The 20,482-nt window shown below is 46.6% G+C and overlaps 1 protein-coding gene across 4 annotated transcripts in view; it reads left to right on the top strand.

The window, feature by feature from the left end:
* The window catches only part of HERC2 (HECT and RLD domain containing E3 ubiquitin protein ligase 2), a 2,956,340-nt gene that overhangs the window by 408,938 nt on the left and 2,526,920 nt on the right, over nt 1-20,482 (top strand). For all 4 annotated transcript variants that reach the window (XM_069636605.1, XM_069636607.1, XM_069636603.1 and 1 more), the window contains exon 13: nt 1,357-1,514. In XM_069636605.1, coding sequence (XP_069492706.1) covers nt 1,357-1,514 — 158 coding nt within the window. The remainder of the gene's footprint in view (nt 1-1,356; nt 1,515-20,482) is intronic.

The following is a 20,482-nucleotide window of genomic DNA, read 5'->3' as shown; positions in this document are numbered from 1 at the left end:
CCCTCTGTGTTTTGTCGCTCCTAGAAACACTTGTGTACAGGAATGCCATATCGTAACACAAGGGACAGCAGAATTGTACTCCAAAACGTAAACCCAGGATAGCACAGGTGCAACACGCTGGTCTTGGAAGCAAGACCACGCAGAGCAACAGAGGTTCGAATCCCGGATACACACTTAGAAACCGAACTCGGGTTTTCAGTGCGTTATAAAAAAACTAATTATATTATTATATTTATATTTGTTCTTCTGCCCAGGGTCCCTGTTCACCCAGTGTCCCAACTCTTATTCCCAGATAGGGCTGTACTTGAAGTATAGGGTGCCTAAAAGTACTTAGAAGTATCTGTGCTGCTTACTTTAAATGTTGGTTATAAGAAATGATTTGCTTAACTTAAATGCTACTCTAACTACTTACCTTTTATATCATCTAAGATTTTACCATTGATCTCCGTAATGCTTAACAACATTCTTACAGTATTTAAATGTCGATAAGTTTACTTACCTGTAATTCTAATACTGTGTTAGCTGCCTTAGTGCTTATAATAACAATATTTTATATAAAACTGTGTATGTGTGTTCTTGACTATAGGCGTGCCATGAGGCGTATGTACTTGCCACGGCCCATCTCCCTCCTATACTAAGCCTGGCTGCTCGTCTATTGCTATCAAACCTTTTTGGTAGTTCAGGCCAAATTTAGAGTTGGAGCCCTGTACACCTAAGGGTGGGTCTTCTTCAGTCCTACCATATGTGGACTTCAGTAAATCTCCCTAACAATTTAAATAGCTGATTTTGCGTAAAATATACTGCTTCACCCAAAAGATGTTTCCTTTGGTCATGCAGCTGTCGGCATCAGCTGGGGTGGATCTAGCCAAGTGGACTTATACTACTCCCCCTCCTCACTTCTAAAGAGACAGGGGATGTAGTAGGAGACTAAGAGACAGAAAGCGAGCAGAGAGAGTTTGTGTTGCAGACAGAGCGCTAGATCATGTATGTTAGGTCAGGTACAGCTAGTTAAAACTAATTATTATATTTGATAATGTAATCCTTTATTCAAACATACACACAGCAATCAGAAACATAACATTATTAACTCCAGTTTTGGGAACATGGTTTAGCGTCACCTTCAATACGTAGGAGGATTTAAAGTCTTATTGCTAGGTATGATACTCAAGGTTCCACTTGCCATTCAGGTTTCCTTGTTTAATCGATTACCATGATAGCATTAACAGGTCCAGCCTAGAAGGCATGCCTGTAGATGCCCTAGCATTTGCAACACATGTGCGTTTGTTTGTGTATGTATGTAATGTTCTAAACCAGTGAATCGAATGGTCACTCAAACTGTTTTAAATCTCTTAACAGGTCAGTTGAAGAACCAAAGCTAATAGCTGCTTTGTCTGGAAAACAAACTGGGAAACATGTTGTATGTATAGCTTGTGGAAGCTCTTACAGCGCGGCCATCACGGCGGATGGAGAACTTTACACCTGGGGCCGAGGCAACTATGGCAGACTTGGACATGGTATTATCATCGTACTTCTATAAAATGCAAATCAAACTCAAAGAATTTAACATTTGAACAAAATAAGATTTAATGAGTAATAGGGAAGGTGCTCTTTATGCTGCTTTCCCTCCATAGCTATTTAGGGATCCCCCAACATTTAGCTCTTTTTAAACGGTCCTAGCTTTTGACAGTAAGAACCACTTTTACTATACTTACCTTTTTGTTTACTTCTCTGTTTTGTGGGACTGATCAGACATATCAGTGCAAGGGAACGCTTTCCCCATTATGTAATGTCTTGTTTTACACTGCACATATCACCTTTCAGTGAGGTGTGGTAAGGGTACTTTATGCCCCTTTTGTCTGTTTTTAGTTATTTCATTACTTACATGATATTTCCAGGACGGGTTGGTGGCATAATTTATTTTTCAACTTTTATTTTTTACATTTTCATTTGCACTTTTGCATTTTACTTTGTAGTGCCTTTTAGATTACAATATACTCTGAAATGACTGTGCCCTGAGATTTCATCCTGTCCTTTGGCCATCTTGTCTTTTGACCGCCTTCCTGTCATTGCTGGGCCGGATTTGCCACATATGGTAAGCCATTTCCTGGGGAAAGTGATGGTCTTTGTGGCTAGATGTGGGGGCTGGGACTATTTAATCCCAGTCTACATCCTGGCAAAGTATCTATTGCTGGAGAGATGTGGCCCAAGGCTGTCCAGGATTGCCCCTGCTAGTTTTTTATGGTGCAGGTTCTTACCATTGATGGACTTGGGCCTACTCCAGCTTGAACTTAGGATAAGAGGACTCCTCTTACAGCCATTCTTAAGATCGTGGTTCGAACCAATACGCCTTTGAAGAGGAGCATTCTGCTGAAGACCTTGTTGCAGCCAACCAGCATGGTCTTCTTCAACCGTCCTGGCAAATCCCAGCTAGTTTACTGATCTCAATACAGGCCTTCATTAGTGCTTCAGCCTCTGGACCAGTGGGAACTATCATTCTTGACTCCTGCTTGGGAATCCTGTCCATGTAAGCCTTCGGAAGCATCCCAGAACCATCCCGTGGGTTGACAAGCCCCCTTGTGTACTACCACTCTGTATTGTTTTCTGTCTGCAGCTCAGACTTGGGACTCTGCTGACCCACACCCAGTGAAACAAGAGGCCTCCTTCTGCGGTTGCAGTTCTACATCAAGGAGAGGGGCCTTGTGTTGGATGGCATTTTCATCTTGTGTGTCATTTTTCCCACTTGGTGAGTCCCCCAGCACTTTTTGCTCAACTATTGGATTTTTGTCTGGCTCTCCTGATTAAGTGGGAACCTCTTTACTCATTCACTCATTCTTTTTCTATGACTCTGGGAACCCGTTTTGGTTACTTTTGACAGAGTTGGCTTTCCTCCATCTGTTGTGGTATCTGTATTTTACTATTGCTTCCTGCCGTGAGGTAAGGTTGTTGGCCCCCTGCCTGCTGTCCTTGTGTAGGTTTTTTGCATTTATTTTTATTTGTTTGCCCCGTGTTCCCTGTGTGCGCCTTCCCCCGGCTGTGCTCGTTGACTGTGTGTGGTTGCCACCTCCCGGCGCTCCCACCTCCCCTAATTAGCTTGTTTTCACTTCCTTGCCCGCCCCTGGCACGTGATTGGTCCCTGGTGCCCCCATAGTCTTTACTCTAGGACAGCCCCCTGCCTCGGAGCTCCTGCGGTTAAGGGCCCAGAAGCAAAGGGTAGCTCCCAATGAAGCAGCTCCAGACCATGTCTGCAGGTGACTTGCCGGTGTCTCTAGTAGCCAGCAGCTGTCAGCCAGCAGCAAATGACAAGGTGCGAACAGTGGGGACAGCCATCACTGTTCAACATTAAACTACCCCACCATTCATATTAGCCTATAACCTTTTATTTAATTTTCTCACCTCTAACATCAGTTCTCTGCTACAAAAAGCACACCGCTCTAGTTCACCCATAGTTGCACGCTAGATATCTTTTGAAAAACCAAATCTAGATGTGTTTTCATTGATTGCTATATTTTTAAACTTGGGCCTTCTCCCACTCTTTGGGAAATTCGTATTCGGTGTCTCTCCCTAACTGCTGAATTCGTACTTCATGCCCACTACTCTCTAAACAGAGAAGTCAACTGTAGGGGGATCTCAGTCTCTTCCAAACTTGAATCGCAGTTGTTAGATTTTTCCTAAAGACTTACTGGTAGTAAGACTTATCCCAGTGGTTTGGAGATCCCCCAACTCTTAGTATCAGTCTGTACTAGCTCAGGACCTTGGTAGTGTGGCAGAGTAGTCAGGCTAATCTTAAGAGGAAGATGTGAGCTGTAGGTAAATACTCTGAATTTTAGTTAGACATGCACAGCACAAAAGCTTTTACACGTATAGTTATATAAAAGATATATATTTATTATATTTACACCAGAATCACTTTAAATACTTAGGAATACTAGATAATACACTTCAAAGGGCTCTTTCACTTTTGTGTTTGTTAGTGGTTACAATTGTATCAATGTTAGAAAGGGAAAAGGCAAGGTTATCTTATCGATAATTGCGCACTCATGCGGTTTTAAACAGGTCATACAGTAAGGCTTTTACTCTGCAAACGCATATAGAAAAGTCACTCAAAAGGAGGCAAATAAGTGGCTAGTGTAACATGAGCTTAATTCAAGAATCTAGAGACGGTTTCTTCGCTTGGCAACGCTTTTAAGTCCAAAAACACATCCATAGCTAAAGGCAGTTCGGAGAGGGCTTGAAGTCTTGACAAACGGTGAATAATGAAGAGCTCCTGTGGATTTCTTCCACAATGTCTAATGTTCTTGAAGCAGCAAGTTAACAACTAACAAAGGAGACCGAAAAACGAACTTGTAAAGGGGACACAAGCAGCAGCTTGGGGCAGATGTAAGAGGTGGTTGCCCTGGACACCTAGTTGCACTCCAACGCTCTGGAGTGATTTTTCGGAATCAGGTAAGCAATACCTTTTTCCCCACAGTACCTTGAGTTTGAAGAACGTGTTTGTGTTGGCTCCTCCGCGATGTGGCAGCTCTGGACCCGACCTCCGGATTCCTTGGTCTCGTGACAAAAGGCAGGACAATGGATGGTGTCTTTCAGCAGCATCCTCGAGGGAGGACATGTAGCACGACTTTCAGCAACTTCTTTGTTCACTCTGCGGTTTTGGCGCCTTTTCAGCAGCACCAACAAAGGACACGGATCGCCCGGTCCATTTTCTTTGCCTCCTGCAGTCCCACACTCTAGTGACTCTTCCACGATGATGCACTCAAAATGAGCCGCATGTCTTCTGATATTGGGGTTCCGCAGCTCTGGAAACTCCTAGGACTTCGGGAGATGGCTCGTTTCAAAGTCTGTCTTGGGACTTGTTGTTACCACTAGTCTAAGGGAAGTTGTTGTCCTCTTCAGAGCTCCTCTGTTGCACAGGAAATGGGGTCAGGCTCGCAGTCGCTTCACGGTTGTGCAAAGGGTCTGCAGGCATGTCTGGTCGTCACCTTCTTCGTTTACTTTTGTTTCCAGTGGTCGACTTGCTTTATACTCCAGAAGCCTCACTTTTTATGCAGTTCCAGCGCACACTCCTCTGCAATCTCTCAGCATTTCACAGAAAGAGGTGTTTGGCTGTCCAATCTGGATAGCCAGACCCCCTGTGGGAGCTGGTCCTATTCAGGCACTAGGACAAAGGACAGGGGGGGTGGAAGACTTCTCCCCCACTTCATGCCTGCCCAGACACTCTGGAGCCTAGACGGGGATACCTACTGGTTCCCGCCAAAGGCAAAACGCACACAGACCTCCCCCTGTGTTAGAAGAAGGGCCAACCAAGATCAACCACGCTAATAGCGAAAAAAGAAGGAACCCCCCAAGTTGGTACTGAGGTGCACCTATTGTGCACTACAGTGGCTATGGACACAGCCTGCAGGATCAAAAATACACAAATAGTTGGTAGAACACGTCCACTGCCACCAATCATAACTGGGTGATCGTCTATGTGACTAAAAAGTCACAGGAGTAGAGAGAAGGGGGATACTAAGTATCCCTTTGACACTCGACTGAAGGTATAAACTATAAAGTTTTGGGAGAGATACAACGCATTTCTCTATCCTTAAGAACTGTAGTTAGCTTAAGGATATTGGAAAAAGACTTAACGGAGGACGCAATGGGTCCCTAGCAATACTGCCCGTAGAGAGCTGTGTGCTGCTGTAGTAAAACAGATGCCTCTAAAAGCTATGGAACAGACGGACTCCATAGTACAGGTAGAATACAAAGAATAGAGTTCCAAAAGACAGAGCCCATAAGAATGAATGAGCGAAAAAAGGCTCACTCATTAAGGATTAATAGTAAAAGGTCCAGAAGTCCAGAAAAAAGTGCGGGGGCGAGGGGGGGTCTCACTAGGAGAGGGGATATAGCACAATGATGAGGATACAATCTCCCTAACAGCATATCTGGTCCTTTCCCTCCAAACTAGCCAACCTCTGAGTGAGTTGCTCTCACGGCTGCGCCTAAAAACTGTGACCCCTCTCCACTTTCGGTTCACCTTACATGGGAAAGTGGAACACTAGGATACTGTCTCGCCAGGTGGGTAACACCTCAGACACCCCTCTATCGAGCTAGCTAGTGTAAAGAAGACCGGTGGGGGGGTCTGTACTTCTGCTCTCTATATGGTAGAGGGGAGGCACAGAGGACCCCAGCCAAGATTCTCTAATACGGTAGCGATGGACGAGCAATCAAGGCCTAGCTTCTCAGGAGGTGATGCAGGCTGGTTCTTAAGTACAGGGTATCCCCAAGCCCCCACAAAGGAATGTCCACACACTGTATTACTGAAAACACAGTCTTTATATAATTAATATTCAAGGGTTATGTACACTTATCACAATAACGCACTTTGTGCTCAGGAAAATCAGCAATGGTAAATATCTACAATTCTAAAGTGGTACCACTAATATTAGACCTCATTAAAGTGCATTCACAATACTGTTAAAATGGCACACAGATCAATAAGAAGGAAACCAGCAATAGAGAGAGGAGAGATAACAGAGGGTTGAAACAATAGGCAGAATACTGGCCCCTACCACTGGACACAGTTCTGTGTGGAGATCCCCCCACCTGGGCAACCTGTAAAATAAAGGGATATGACACAAGCCCAGTCCATATATTGTTCAACAGTCTTATTCTCTCCTACAATGTTTTTACCCCCCCAATGTACCTGGTGGAGTCGAGTTCTTCGAAGAGGCGTCGACAGATCCTTCTTGAATGACCCCCTTTTAAGCAGGAGTCACGGATCGTCGAGAGGCGTAGAGAAACGTCGAAGACCTCGGGGTTCGGCGACGGGGAATCGACGGCCCTTCTTGAATGCCTTCCCTTTCAAGCGGGAGGCACGGGGCGTCGAACGTCCGTCGACGAACGAGGTAGAACGATGTCGAAGAGGCGGCAGCTTCGTCCGAGCGGTGCTCGTCGGCGTCGGGGCGTCGGCGTCCTGCAAGGCGGAGGTGTGCGGGGCACCTCGATGACAATAGTTCTGGACCGCAAAGATTGTAGAGACGGGAGCCCAGCAAGGGCGTCGAGTCGTCCGAGTCTTTGGGGTCGTCGGGTGGCGGGAAACCCACCGGCAGGTTTCTCCTCGGCGCGTTGGTCGTCCTCGACTTTCTCCGGCAGGATAAGCGGTCGACGATGCGGTCGAGAGAGTCCTTCGATTGAATGTTCTTAGGCAATGGAGCGGACGGCTCCGATCGTCGGCGGCACGGCGTCAAGTGGTTCCCACGGCTGGGCACACAACTTCGACGGGCCTCCAGCGGTTACACAGACCTGCGAACCCTGGTCGACGGCAATGGACTTCGACAGCGTCGATGTCCGGGTGCTTCACTTCGATCTCCTCGGCGGTCCCGTCTCGGGTCGGCAGCCTTTCGAGGGTCTGACTTCCAGGGCGCTTCGGCGAAGATTCAGCGGTGCTCGATGGTCCCTCGGAGCACGGGAAGAGGGCGCCTTACCAGGTCCTCTCTCGGGTCAGTCCTCGACGATTTCGACAACCTTCAGTTCCGTCGAAGCAAATGCCACAGCAAGTCTTCTTCTTCCAGCTGGACGTCGAGGATCAGCAAATCCAGTTACTCTTGAGTGGAGACTCAGCTTCTGAATGCTTCTGAACAATTTCCAGTGGTGAGAGGTCCCCAGATATACTATTCTGTCTCTCATCCACACTGCTGGCACACACACACCAGCCAATCACACAGAAGGGCATTCATGCAGTCAGTCAGCCAATCAGGCACACAGTGCATTCAGGCCACACTCCTCCCTTTCAGACACTCACAACAAGGAATGTGGATTGGGACAAGTACCCAGCCATTCAACACTACACACTGCATTCAGGCCAGTTTCGGGCAGGGCTGTCTCAGTCTTTGTCTCTCATGCCAGAAACCAGACAACCACAACAAGGAGTGTATATTGGTCACACACTCCATTCACCCAGGTCCCACCCACAGGAGGTACCCACAACATACAGTCAAAGGGAAGGCTCCAGTCAGTCTAGCTGGGCCTTCACAACAACGCCATATATGGAACTTCCACCCAACAGCCAGTCAGGGGGAAGGGACAGAGTCAGGGCATCCCAGGACTTTGGGAAAACAAGACAACAGGCAATAGAAAGCAAGAGGCCACAGGGGCCATCTTGTTTCTATCAGGAATCAACTGATCCCAATGGCAGGGCCTGGGTATCCCAAAATGGAGGACACCCAGAGCACCTGTCCAATTCAGCATGGAGCTGCCACCAGCCCATACCCTGCTCTGTGGGCCACCCACAGGTGCCCAAAAACATACACTAGGGGCACAGGGTTGTACCCCCCACCCATGGGTGCCATAAGGGTATCCCAGGGGTCTGTTCACCAAACCAAAAGAGAGAGCTGCACTGCCAGGAGTCCCAAATGGATTCCTGGGCAGAAAACATAACAGAACACACGATAAAAGGCAGAAAAGGACAAGGATTCAGAGGCCCTGTCCCTCTGATACATTTCCAGCATCACAGCTAGATGCCCCAAAAATAAGCCTAGAATCCTATCGAGCCTTGGACTTCCCCCTTACTCCGTCCCCAAGATAAGCTAGCTGTAGGGTAAGGACTCCCCAGTCACTCTTCCTCCAGCAGCCTTCCCACCTCTATCCAATTACCATCCCACATATCAAGCCACAAGACTGCCCAGATCATACCGTTATACCTAAAATCTTAAAGGCAAGTAAGCCGAGAACCGTCACAATCCCAACTGTGCAAGGTGATACATGTGGGCTACTGCCCCTGTGACCTAAACTCAAACTTCTAAAACCACTTACTCCTAAGGATCTCAATATGCCACGATACAGAACAGGACGATGTGAACGAAAAATGGGAGAAGGAATAAACCAAATGGAATCACACCACGTCTTTCATCCATTAGACATAATCACGACTGCAGAACACACCCCCATAAACAGGGCAGGCAACAGAACAAACGTCATGAGAAGAGAAGTCTCTATACCGAACACCGTACCTCGCAACTGACCACCCACTAGAACAACTCAATACCACCAATGATTCTAGACGCACCAATAACATACCGGAACCACACCGAAAAGGAACAAGAACCAAATCGAACAACTCAATACCACCAATGATTCTAGATGCACCAATAACATACCAGAACCACACCGAAAAGGAACAAGAACCAAATCGAACAACTCAATACCACCAATGATTCTAGACGCACCAATAACATACCGGAACCACACCGAAAAGGAACAAGAACCAAATCGCCCTCTTACCCCAAATATAAAAAGAAAAGAAAACGCACAGACACTTTCTCATATAGAAGAGGAACCGGACGAAATCAGGAACCCAATCCGTAATCTAGCAGACCTACCTGTTAGGGAGATTTATCATTTGTATGCTTCATCCCCTCTCCTAGTGAGACCCCCAGCCCTAATGAGTGGAGCCTTTTTCCACTCATTCATTCTTGTGGGCTCTGTCTTTTGGAACTATTCTCTGTATTCTACCTGTACTGTTGTTGGGTAAGATTTTCAAAGAAATGGTAACTCTTCCTGACCTGTGTCCACCCCAGAAATGTTTGCTTTACTGGTGGGTTATTTTTCCTTAATACCTCAGTGAGGGGGAACCTTTTTCCACACTCACAGAATCTTTTACTCTTTTTATGGGTATCATTTCTTTGACTCTCCATAGTGTCTTTTTAAAGTTATCCTCTTTAACAACTTTTTGGCAATAAGTGCCTGTTGCTGCTGGGTTACCCTAGGGGCTCCCCTTTTAACTTTTTTTTGCTAACCTTGAGAAAATTACAGTTCTCAAGGGTATAAAGAATCTTTGGATCCCTTTTACATTGTGTTCTGTGAAGCCAGCACACCCCACCTTATGTGGAGTGCTGGGGAGATGCAATGTATCCCCTTTCACACTAAAAACTGTAACAATTCTGTTACAGGGACAAGCTTACCTTCAGTGGCTGCTGGCAGTGATACCTTGTATTAATTTGATGCACCTTTACTGCGGATTGTGTTCACAGCTGCAGTAAAGGCACCTAAGGGTGCCAATTTTACCAAAATGGCCCCTGTCTTCTTTTTTTGTCATTTTAGTATTTCATATCCCTTCTTGTTCCTTCCCCTAACATCCAGGACAGGAAATTGTTTTGTGTGATTTTTATCTCCGGCGGGAGTCCCCTGAATTCCCCATCCAGGCTCCAGTCTCTGTGATGGCAGGAAGCGAGGGAGGAGTCCAAAACTCTACAGCCCTTTGTCTTCCTCCTTGCCTAAATGGGGACAAATCCCAGTGGGGGGGGGGGGGCTGGCTGTCCTGATTGGACAGCCAGACAGCCTCTTGTTTTAATATACAGGGAGAGCATGCAGAAGTTGTGCTGTAGTTCCTGATAAATACTGCAAACCTGGAAGCTGAAGACAAGTCTACCACTGGAACCAAAACCGAAGAGGATGAAGGAAAAGTGGCTGAGAAGATTTCCAGCAACCGGAGAGCCTGCTGTGTAACAAGAGCCTGCTGTAGCCCTTCCTTGCAATCGACCTGGGGACTCCGTAAACGACGGCCCTGACCCAAAGCCTGGTGCAACTCACTAGACCAAGAAGACCTGCATTATGAGCCATCCCACACGTTGCTGTGACCTTGCGGGGCTGCAATACCCAAATACCCTAGGACCTCGAGCCATTATGCGGTGCACGGTCTTCTAAATTCCAAATCTCGCGGAAACTTTGTGGGCATCCTGGTTTATCTATATAAAGATATAGAAGGAAAACCAATAGACACTGTATGAGCACCTGCTAATATTGTCTGCTCTATCTATTCCAGGTCAGGATTAGATTTAAGGTATCAGAAAAAAGAACTTGAAAGGACCGATCAGGGGTGAAGTATTTAACAATCAATAATTTTTAATTATTTAAGACCTTCATAAAACAAGTATTAAATCATAAGACCTCAATTCAAAACATGTGTCATCAAAATAACTTGTGACATATAGCCATTCAAGGGCTAACCTTCAGTTGGAGCATAGGAAAAAGGCAAGAAATGATAAATCATTGTTTACAAACATTAGAATCTTAACAACTGATGTCACCAGAGACACGAATCGAGTCGGAAAAGTCCCCTCAACAGAGTGCTTGACCTTTGTAACGACGAGAATTCAACAGTGGTGTTCTGTCTTCTGTGCTCCTTGAAAAGGTGCCAAATCGGCAGAACCGCATTCAGCCGCAAGGAAATCCTTGCCTAGAGCCTTCTCCATTGATCCCCGCCGCAAAGTCCCTTCCAAGGTCCTGTTTTCAGTCACCATGACAAGGAATCCACTGACCAGGATCTGTAGCCAAAATCCTGAAGTCGTCTTGCTGCAAAATCTTCTTCAATGCTGAGGTACTGTATTGGCTTGGGTATGTACTAGTATCTTGGGATGTCTGTGTAGATGTGTTTTTTTTCTGTGATTGGGAGGTCTCTCGTCCATTGCACCCAGTCCCACTGCTAAAATCCTGCTATGGTGTCTTCTATGATGCCCCTGGACCCTCTCTAACCCTAGAAGTAAAGTACTCCCCTGCTTGCCCGGTCTTCCTAAGGAACTCTGACATTTTTTACTTAAGGAACCTATTCTGACATGGTCTGTTGGTCACTAGTCCCTAGTGATCCCCCTTCTGCCACTGAAAACTCATGCTCCACAAACCAGGGAAAGACTTTTAAGGGATTGGGCCTTTTCCCTAGAAAAGAAAATAAGTGTTTAAAAGTTAAGAGTGAACCGTTACAAAAGTTCTTACTTATCTTGGATGTGTAATGTACTATTCTCAAAAGTATGGTTAACATCTTTTCTTTTCTTAGAAACCGTTTTGCCATTCTAATAGAAAGTAGATTTGAAGGTAATTACTCACCTGTGATTAGGTTGTACCTCTTCCCAAAAGTAATGTTGGTTTCACCAGATTATTCCTGCAGGATAATTGTACGAGTGTCCCCCAACCGGGATTTGCTTCCCCTGACATGCTGCTAGCCTGTCCAGAAGAAGTCTGTAATAGGTTGTTGCCTACCTAGAATAACTGAGTCGTTCAGTAAAGTGTAACATTAGGGTTTACTTTCCCTGTGCTATCTAACCCATTGACTTTTTTTGTAACTGTCCCTTATAAGTCGTACATAAGTAACTTGTATTGCTGGGAAAGTTCTAAACTAGACTTCATTGGGAGATTTGAAAAAGTATATGGGTTTTATGAGTTATTCTTTATCTCTGTGTTTCACTGATCTCAAAAGCATCTGCAATTGAATATTACATCCTTAGGTTTCCCTCACCTAGTATAAATGTTTTATCACAAAAGTAGTTGGATGTTTTTACTGTACCTGGAATAAGTGTTCCACCATTCACAAAACCTATATTGTCCAGTTGACTGATTTTGTGATTTATTACTGAGTCACTGTAAAACTGGTAGGGTCTACTGCCCTTGCATTACTGAATGTAATTGTGAAAGTAACCATTGTTTTTTTACTCCCCAAGTATAGGTGTGACCTATACTGAATGTGTATGAAAAGGTTTTTACTTCTTAGCACTACTGTTAGGTGTTCCAAATGAGGTTTATACCTTAAAGTATAGTGTTGTGTTTTTATAATAGTAATTACATATAATGTGCGAGTACTTAATTACCCCTAGATTTATCTGGGTTTACTTGTATTTAAAAAAATCCTTTATTTTTACTTACGTAGTGTTTCAGTGTTTCTTTGGACCATTCGTATTACAATTTCATTTGTACTGATTCTACAGCCCTCTCTCCCTCCTAAGATAAGCCTGGCTGCTCTGTCTACGCTACCCTGAACTCAGGTGGTACAGTCTTATACTAAGAGTGGAGTCTTGTACTGCCTCAGTTGAATGGTTTTACTAAGCCCTTAGTTGGACTTGGACTTCAGAAAAACAGTCCTAACAACTATGGAGTCTGTCTGCTCCACAGCTCTTAAAGGCATATGTATTTTTCTATTGCAGCACACAGCTCCTTATGGGCAGTGTTGCTGGGGACTTTTAGGATGTCTGGGCAGGTTGGAAGTGTGTGTGGGGGGGGCGGGACTGCATAAAAGGTGAGCATTCTGGAGTGTAAAGCAAGTTGACCACTGGAAGATGAAGTACCAGAAGACGACCAGAGAGGCCTGGAGACCCTTTGCAACACTGTGAAGTGACCAAAGCTGTCCTGACCTGGTTTTCTGTGCTACAGAGGACCTCCGAAGATGTTGACTCCTTCCCTTTGGCTGGTGGGAACACACAGTCCCAAGACTAACTTTGAATTGAGCCATCTACTGAGATCGTAGGAGTTTCCAGAGCTGCAGAACCCCAATCCTAGGAGAACTGCTGCCCATTTCTAGTGCATCGTTGCAGAAAGGCTGAATCTGTCCAAATCTTTGCTGTACCCGTAAAGGCACTCCAGAGATCCGATCCAACTTGCCAAGACCGCCTCATCAGAGCATGGGACTGCAGGAAGCGAAGAAAAACCAGGCGATCCATGTCCTTTGTTGGTGCTGCAGAAAAGGCGTCAAAATCGCAGAGTGAACCAGGAAGTTGCTGAAAGTCGTGTCCCAGGTCCTCCCTCAAGATTGCTGCTGAGAGATCCAGTCCATTGTCTTGCCTTCAGTCATCATCTTTCTTCCCTTCACTGTGGCCTACTTCCCGGGGCTCTCCCCTGCTCTTTCTCCTCAAGCCAGAAACCTTGGAGTCATTTTCAACTCCTCTCTCCTTCCTCCCTCACACTCAGGACATTTCCAAGAAGTCCCACTTTCGGCTCTTCCTTCTCAAAGGAATTCTCCCTTTTCTCACTTTCCCCCAGAGGCTCATTGTTACCAGAATCCTGGTTCTCTCTACGCTTGACTATTGCAATAGCCACTGAATCTACCTTCTTCCACTCCGTGACCTCTCTAGCTAATCCAGAATAGGGCAGCAAGACTTATCCTCGGCCTTAAGCCCAGGGACCACATCCATCTCGCCCTAAAAAGTATTCACTGGCTCCTGGTTGCTGCATGTATTAAATTAAAGTTCCTTTGTATCACCCACAAGGCTATCTCGGCTTGGGGACCACACCATCTTCAACTTTCTCACTAAATAGTCTCCCTCTGGCACCAGTTCTGTGTGTAAAGCATTTTGCTAAACAGAGCGCAGGAGGTCGATCACTTTCCTCAGATGTCTCCCTCTTATGGAACAACCTCCCCCTCCCTCTGCGCCTTGAGCAGGACTTCCTTAAACTCCAGAAGCTTCTCAAGACTTTCCTCTTTACTTCCTCCTTTCCATCTTCTCTCCTGTGCTAATCTCACTGTTGCTGTGATTGGTGTCTTAGGCCCTTATTCATCCTCGGGGGGGGGGGGGGGGGGGGGGGGGCTCCTAACCTCCCACACGCAATCGCCCGGGCTTCCATCTACCCTCAGCACTTGCCTTGGCACTCCCTCCGCCATGGAGGCTCGCACTTACACCCAACGCGGCTCCAAGCTGTGTAGCACTCACCATAACATGCACTTAATCTGTTGCTCACCCACGAGCATGGACACTCGAGCACCTACCCCCTCTGCCCTCTTCCTTCCTGCACTTGCACGTTCTGAATACTAACAAGGCATAGTAGGTTTATCCTTTTTCCTTTCCCCTCCACTGTTTCTTGTGTATTTGTTTCACTCCCCTGTTCCCTCCCTTTGTCCTGTGGGTGCTATGAAACAGTATGTACTTGCTGTATAAGCACCTAACAAGCGAACAATAAATAAATCTGAACAAGGAATCAGGAGGTCCGGTCCAGAGCTGCAACATTGCGCAGCATCCAGCACAAACATTTTCTTCTAACAGAAGGTACTGTGGGGGGGAAAAAAGGTACTGCTTACCTGATTCCAAGAAGTCGCTCCAGAGTGTTGGAGTGCACATAGAGGTGTCCAGGGCAACCCCATCTTACCTCAGACCCAGGCCACTGCTTGTGTCTCTTCCTCAAGTCCGTTTTAAGCTCTCCCTTGTTAGTTATAATTTGCTGTTTCAATAACACTAGAGAAATCCTCAGTAACTCTTCATAATTTACTGCTTGTCAAGACTTCAAGTCTCTCCAAACTGCCTTTTAGCTAGCATTTTGGGACTTTAAAGACTTATTATGCTAAGAAACCCTCTCTAGAACCTTGAACCAAGCTCATGTTACGCTAATTAACCATTTTCCTCCTTTTAAGTGACTTTAAAATATGTATTTCCAGAGTAAATGCATTACTGTGTAATCCGTTGCAAACCGCATGAGTGCGCAATAATCGATAATACAATATCATTCTTTTCCCTTTCTAACATTGCTTCAAATGTAACTGCGAACAAACAGAAAAGTGAAAGTGCCCTTTGAAGTGTATTATCAAGTATTCCTTAGTGTTCTAGTATAAACGTCTAAAGTATTTAAAGTGATTCTGGTGTAAATATAATACATACTTTTATATAACTTATAAGTGCACCTGCTTCTTTGCTGTGCCTGTCTAACTAGATTCAGTGTACTTACCTAAAGGATTCAGTGTACTTACCTAAAGCTCACATCTTCCTAGTAAGATGACCCTGACTGCTCTGCCACTCTACCAAGGTCCTGAGTTAGTACATATTGATACTAAGAGTTGGGGATTTACAAACCACTCGGATAGCAGCTTCAGAGAAATGTGTCTTGTTCCATAAGCTGATGATCTGTGGAGTCCAAGATTTTTTTCGGAACCTTGAGTGGTAAATTGAAGTAGACAAGGAGGATATCTGGCTAGCCCACAGGATAATCCTGTGACTTTTCTGAGCACTTCAAACCTCTGAATCTTCGAGCAGAGTTTGGGTCTGTTTTTCCCACCAGCCCAGTGGTTGAAGCACCGATTAAGGTCTTTTCGAACTGCAGAGGTAGGGCTTCACTGGGCAAATGAAGAAAGACCCTCTGCAAGCTATCACTATCTAGGTCCATGTCTTCAGTGTGCTGCTTGTTAGGACAGGGTTTCTAAAGTCCAAATAAAGGCTTCATAAACCACACATCTGAGGCAGTACATAAGCTCCACCCTTAGTATAAGGCTGTACCACCTAAAATGTGGTAGCATGGACAGAGCATCCAGACTTATTTTAGGAGGGAGAGAAGGCTGTAGCTTGGTACAAAGAAATTGTAGCATAAATAATATGGTCCAAAGAAACACAAACACTATGTATTGTAAAAATAAGAGTGTATTTAAATACAGGTAGGCCCAGATAAATCGTGTGGAAATGGGTACTATACCTATTATATAAATACAATTATAAAATCCAACTCAATACTTGAAGGATACAACTTAAAAATAGCAAACAGCAATTCAAGGTGAGTTAAACCGATAACACATCCAGAATACAATCCGTTATTCTTGGGGAGTAAAACCAGGTTACATATACTTTTTTTAATACAGTCAGTAATTCAAGGGTAATAGACCCTGTCAGTCATGCAGTGACACTCGGTTAAGAAATCACTTAATAAACAAACCCTGTTACAGGTATACTCCTTGCAACATTACTTTTTAGAACTCAGTTCAGAGTTAGTAAAAAAAACTCATATACTTTCTGGAGAGGCTTTAATCTACGGAATGACAAGTATTAATACTCAACTATTTCTGAATGCACCCAGCAAATCAAGGAAAGTAAAACCCTATTACACTTTTAAAAAGACTGTTGGGTAAAGATTTGGGGTAGTACCCTTCTCCAGCATTGGATCCTTCATGGATTCACATGCTGTGAATATTCCCAGTTGTCAGGCTGGGAACCTTGGTCACTTTAACCTAGTGTTTTCCTATGGAAACCTTTGACACTTTGTGTCCTATCAGCGTCCTTTTTTGGTGCTTTAGTCCACACCAGTAACCCAGCCCCCGCGGCTTCCCTTCAGATTTTAACCTCCAAAGTAGAGGGAATCCAAACCAGGTTTTCCTGCAGGGGAAATGGAGTTACAGGTAAAACTACTCCCCTCTCCAGCATTGGATCTTTCATGGATTCACATGCTGTGAATAGATTACATAGCAGTACCAATCATGCATGGTGGAGTGTAAAGGCAAACCAATACAGAAAACAGAATCACATACATGAGACCAATAAACCCGTACAGTGATCAAGTTCAAACAATAAACACCTCAAAGCTGCGGTTCTTAACTTATGGAAACGGGCGTTGCAGGACCGCCGTCCCACCTGCACATCACCATGCTGCTCGCCCAAACAGTAATGCCGGGTAAAGGAATGGGGCACCGCCCAGGATACCGCCTGGCAAATGTCCACCAGCGGAATCCCCGCCCATAATGCCACTGACGAAGCCGTAGACCTCCTTGAATGTGCCTTCGTAGTCCTTCCCACAGGCTTCCCAGCTTTAGTGTGGCAGAACGAAATCAGAGGACACCCAACGAGCCAGTCCTTGCTTGGAGATTTCCCGTCCCTTGACAGACGGCCCATAAGCCACAAATAGCTGCTTAGATTTCTTGAAATCATGAGTATGATTCAAATAAAACTTCAACGCCCTCTTTACATCCAGCGAATGCAGCGCCCGTTCTGCAGGCGTGGACGCTGAAGCAAAAAACGAGGGGAAAAAAATAGATTTTGTGAAATATCGTTGGCACTTTAGGGATAAAGTGCGGATTGGTAGCAAATACAACCTTGTCCTTCAAGAACCTCAAGTATGGGGGGTCCACCACCAATGCTTGCAACTCTGATATCCTCCTGGCCGAATTAATGGCCACCAGAAAAGCCACCTTCCATGACAAACTGCAAAGGAGCCGTCGACAGCGGCTCAAAAGGTGCTCTCATCAGCCCGAAAGCACCACATTAAGGCTCTACACCAGTGCAATCTTCTTCACTGAACGAAAAGTACGAAACAAACCCTTCAAGAAATGCTTGATTAGGCGATCAATAAACAGTCGCCTCATGTCGCCTCAGAGTAAATCTAGAAATCGCTGCCAAGTGTACCTTAATGGATGATATCGCTAGTCCCCTTTTCGCCAACTGCAACAGGTAGGGAAGAACTTGTTCAGGGGAAATGTTCAAAGGGTCCACGCCCGGCTGGCCCTTACACCAGACACAAAACCTTTTCCATTTACATGCATAGGAGACATTTGTGGACAGTGCTCTTGCCGCATCCAAAATCTGGCGACAGTCACTGGAAACCCTTAGTAGGCCAAACTCGGAGTAGTCGGGAGCCAAGCCGTCAGCCTGAGGGATCCCGGATTGTGGTGCCACACTGCGCCCTTGTCCTGAGACAGAAGGTCTGGCATCGTTTGCAACCGAATCGGCTCTGCCACTGACAGGTGAAGAAGATCCGAGAACCACGGCTGCATGGCCAAGAACGGAGCCGCCAGAATCACAAGGCATGGGTATCTCCGAATCCACTGGAGATGCGCCCCCCCATACTGTCTGAGAGGCATCCGCCACAATTGTAAATAGGATCTCCAGTTCCAGCAACGGCATGCCCCGAACCAGATTGTCCGAGCACTGCCACCAGCAAAGAGCCTCCACCAGAGCGCCGTCGATCACCAACTTGTCTGACTGAGAGCTGCGACTCTGAGCTCACTGGGCCGTGAGGAACTCTTGTACCGGCCTCATGAAGAGACGACAGTTTGGCAACAGTGGAATGCAGGACGCATGGCCCCCAGCAGCGACATGAAGGTCCGGACCGACACCCTTGCGCCGATCTTCCACTCTGCTGCCCTTCGCAGAAGCTTCATGACCCTCTCGCACGAGGGCTTCGCAAGTCCCAGTTGAGTCTGAAACTCCGCCCCAGAAACACCAAGTCCTTGGAAGGCGACAAAGGATTTCTCGAAGTTTACGGCGAAGCCTAGCCGTTGCAACAGCTCCATGGTAGCCCCTAGACTTTCTTGCGCCTCCCCTGGCGATGAGCCTCGCACCAGCCAGTCGTCCAGGTACGGGTATCCGTGATGACCGTCCCGTCAGAGCCACGCCGCCACTCGGGCCAAACACTTAGTAAACGTCCTGGGGGACAATTTTAATCCCAACAGGAGTACCCGAAACTGATAATCTTCCCCTACGACAAACCGCAGAAACTTGCGGTGCCGTCGACGCATGGGAATGTGGAAGTATGCGTCTTGTAAATCAAAAGACATCAGAAACTCATTCGGCTGCACCGACTGGATATCTTGAACTTCAGGCGTTGCAGAGTCTTGTTCAACGCCCGAAGATCCAGAATGGGCCGCCACTTGCCGTTGGGTTTCTACACCACAAAGTAGCGGGAATAAACCCCTTGCCCTTTCTTGGCCACCGGACCCAATTCTATAACCCCTTACTGTAGCATAAGCACAACCTCCTGCTGCAGGATGTGGAGGAATGGACACCGGGGAACACTTGAACTCCAGCGAGTAGCCCAGACGCGCCGTGTCCAACACCAAACAGTCCGACGTAATCTTGCACCACTTGTCCACGTGCGTCGCCACCCTGCCCCCCAGTAGATTGTCTTGAACGCAGTCATTGCTGTGGCTTAGCCTGCCTCCCCTTAGAGGTGGAGGGCTGCAAACCCCCTTTCCGCTGGGCCTGAAAGTCCTGACTCTGCTGCGCCGATTGCGCCGATCTCCGATACCCCTGGGAGGAATAACTTGACCGACCGTAACCCCGGTCTCTGGTCAAAGCAAACCGGGCATTACCCGAAGCCCCCCGGAATGGTCAAAAGGAGCGAAAAGAGCGCCCACTCTGCAAAGCCCCCAATGACTTAGCAGTCTGTGTCTTCCTTCATCCCTTTGAGGGCCTCATCAATATTCTCACCAAACTGCTCCCCCTCGCAGGGCATGTCCAGAACCTTATAATGCACCTCCGGGCGAAAGTCTGTGCACTTAAGCCAGGCTTGGCGACGCAGCACTACGCCGTTGCTAATCTGCTTAAAACCGGACTCCGCTAGGTCCATGGCATTATTAATACTGTGATTGGAAGCTTCCATCCCTTAACGCACAAAAAGAATGGCGGTCTTGCGGTGCTCCTCCGGCAGATGTTCCAAAATAGGTCCTAGCCGATGCAACATCTCATGATCATAGCGTGCCATGATTGCTAAGGAATTGGCCGCTTTCACCGAAGGCATCCTGTCTCCTGGCTTCACTGTCCGGCAGAGTAACACAATTGTGCTGGCACTGTGCTTTATGGCTGGCCGCCGCCGACACCACAGACTCGGGAGTGGGCTGCGACACTGCGGGGTATAGTCCGGGGCCTTAAACTTTTTCTCCAGCCTCCCTTTGACAGTCGGTTTCGAAAAGGGATGCAGCATTGTGCGCAGGCCCTCCTGCCACACGTGGTCCAGAATAGGCACAGAGAATACCGCTTTTCGTCTCTTGCCCATGTGATCCAACAGGAAACACTCCTTCAGTTCTTCCTCAGGTGTCAGCCCAAATTCCACTCACGCCTTCGCCATCATGGCGTGGAACGCCCTAACATCGGGAGGGGAAGGCTGCACTGGACTGCGAGGCTGTTCCACCTCCCCGTCCTTATCCCACGCATCGTCCCTCGTCGGCAGCAACGAACCAGTAGACCTGGTGTCCCAAGGCACACTATCCGACTCAGAT

Source organism: Ambystoma mexicanum, chromosome 7p (assembly GCF_040938575.1).
Source record: "Ambystoma mexicanum isolate Mex_15411 chromosome 7p, UKY_AmexF1_1, whole genome shotgun sequence".
NCBI lineage: Eukaryota > Metazoa > Chordata > Amphibia > Caudata > Ambystomatidae > Ambystoma > Ambystoma mexicanum.
The sequence above is the reverse complement of the archived record's forward strand: the minus strand, read 5'-3'. Positions and strand labels throughout refer to the sequence as shown.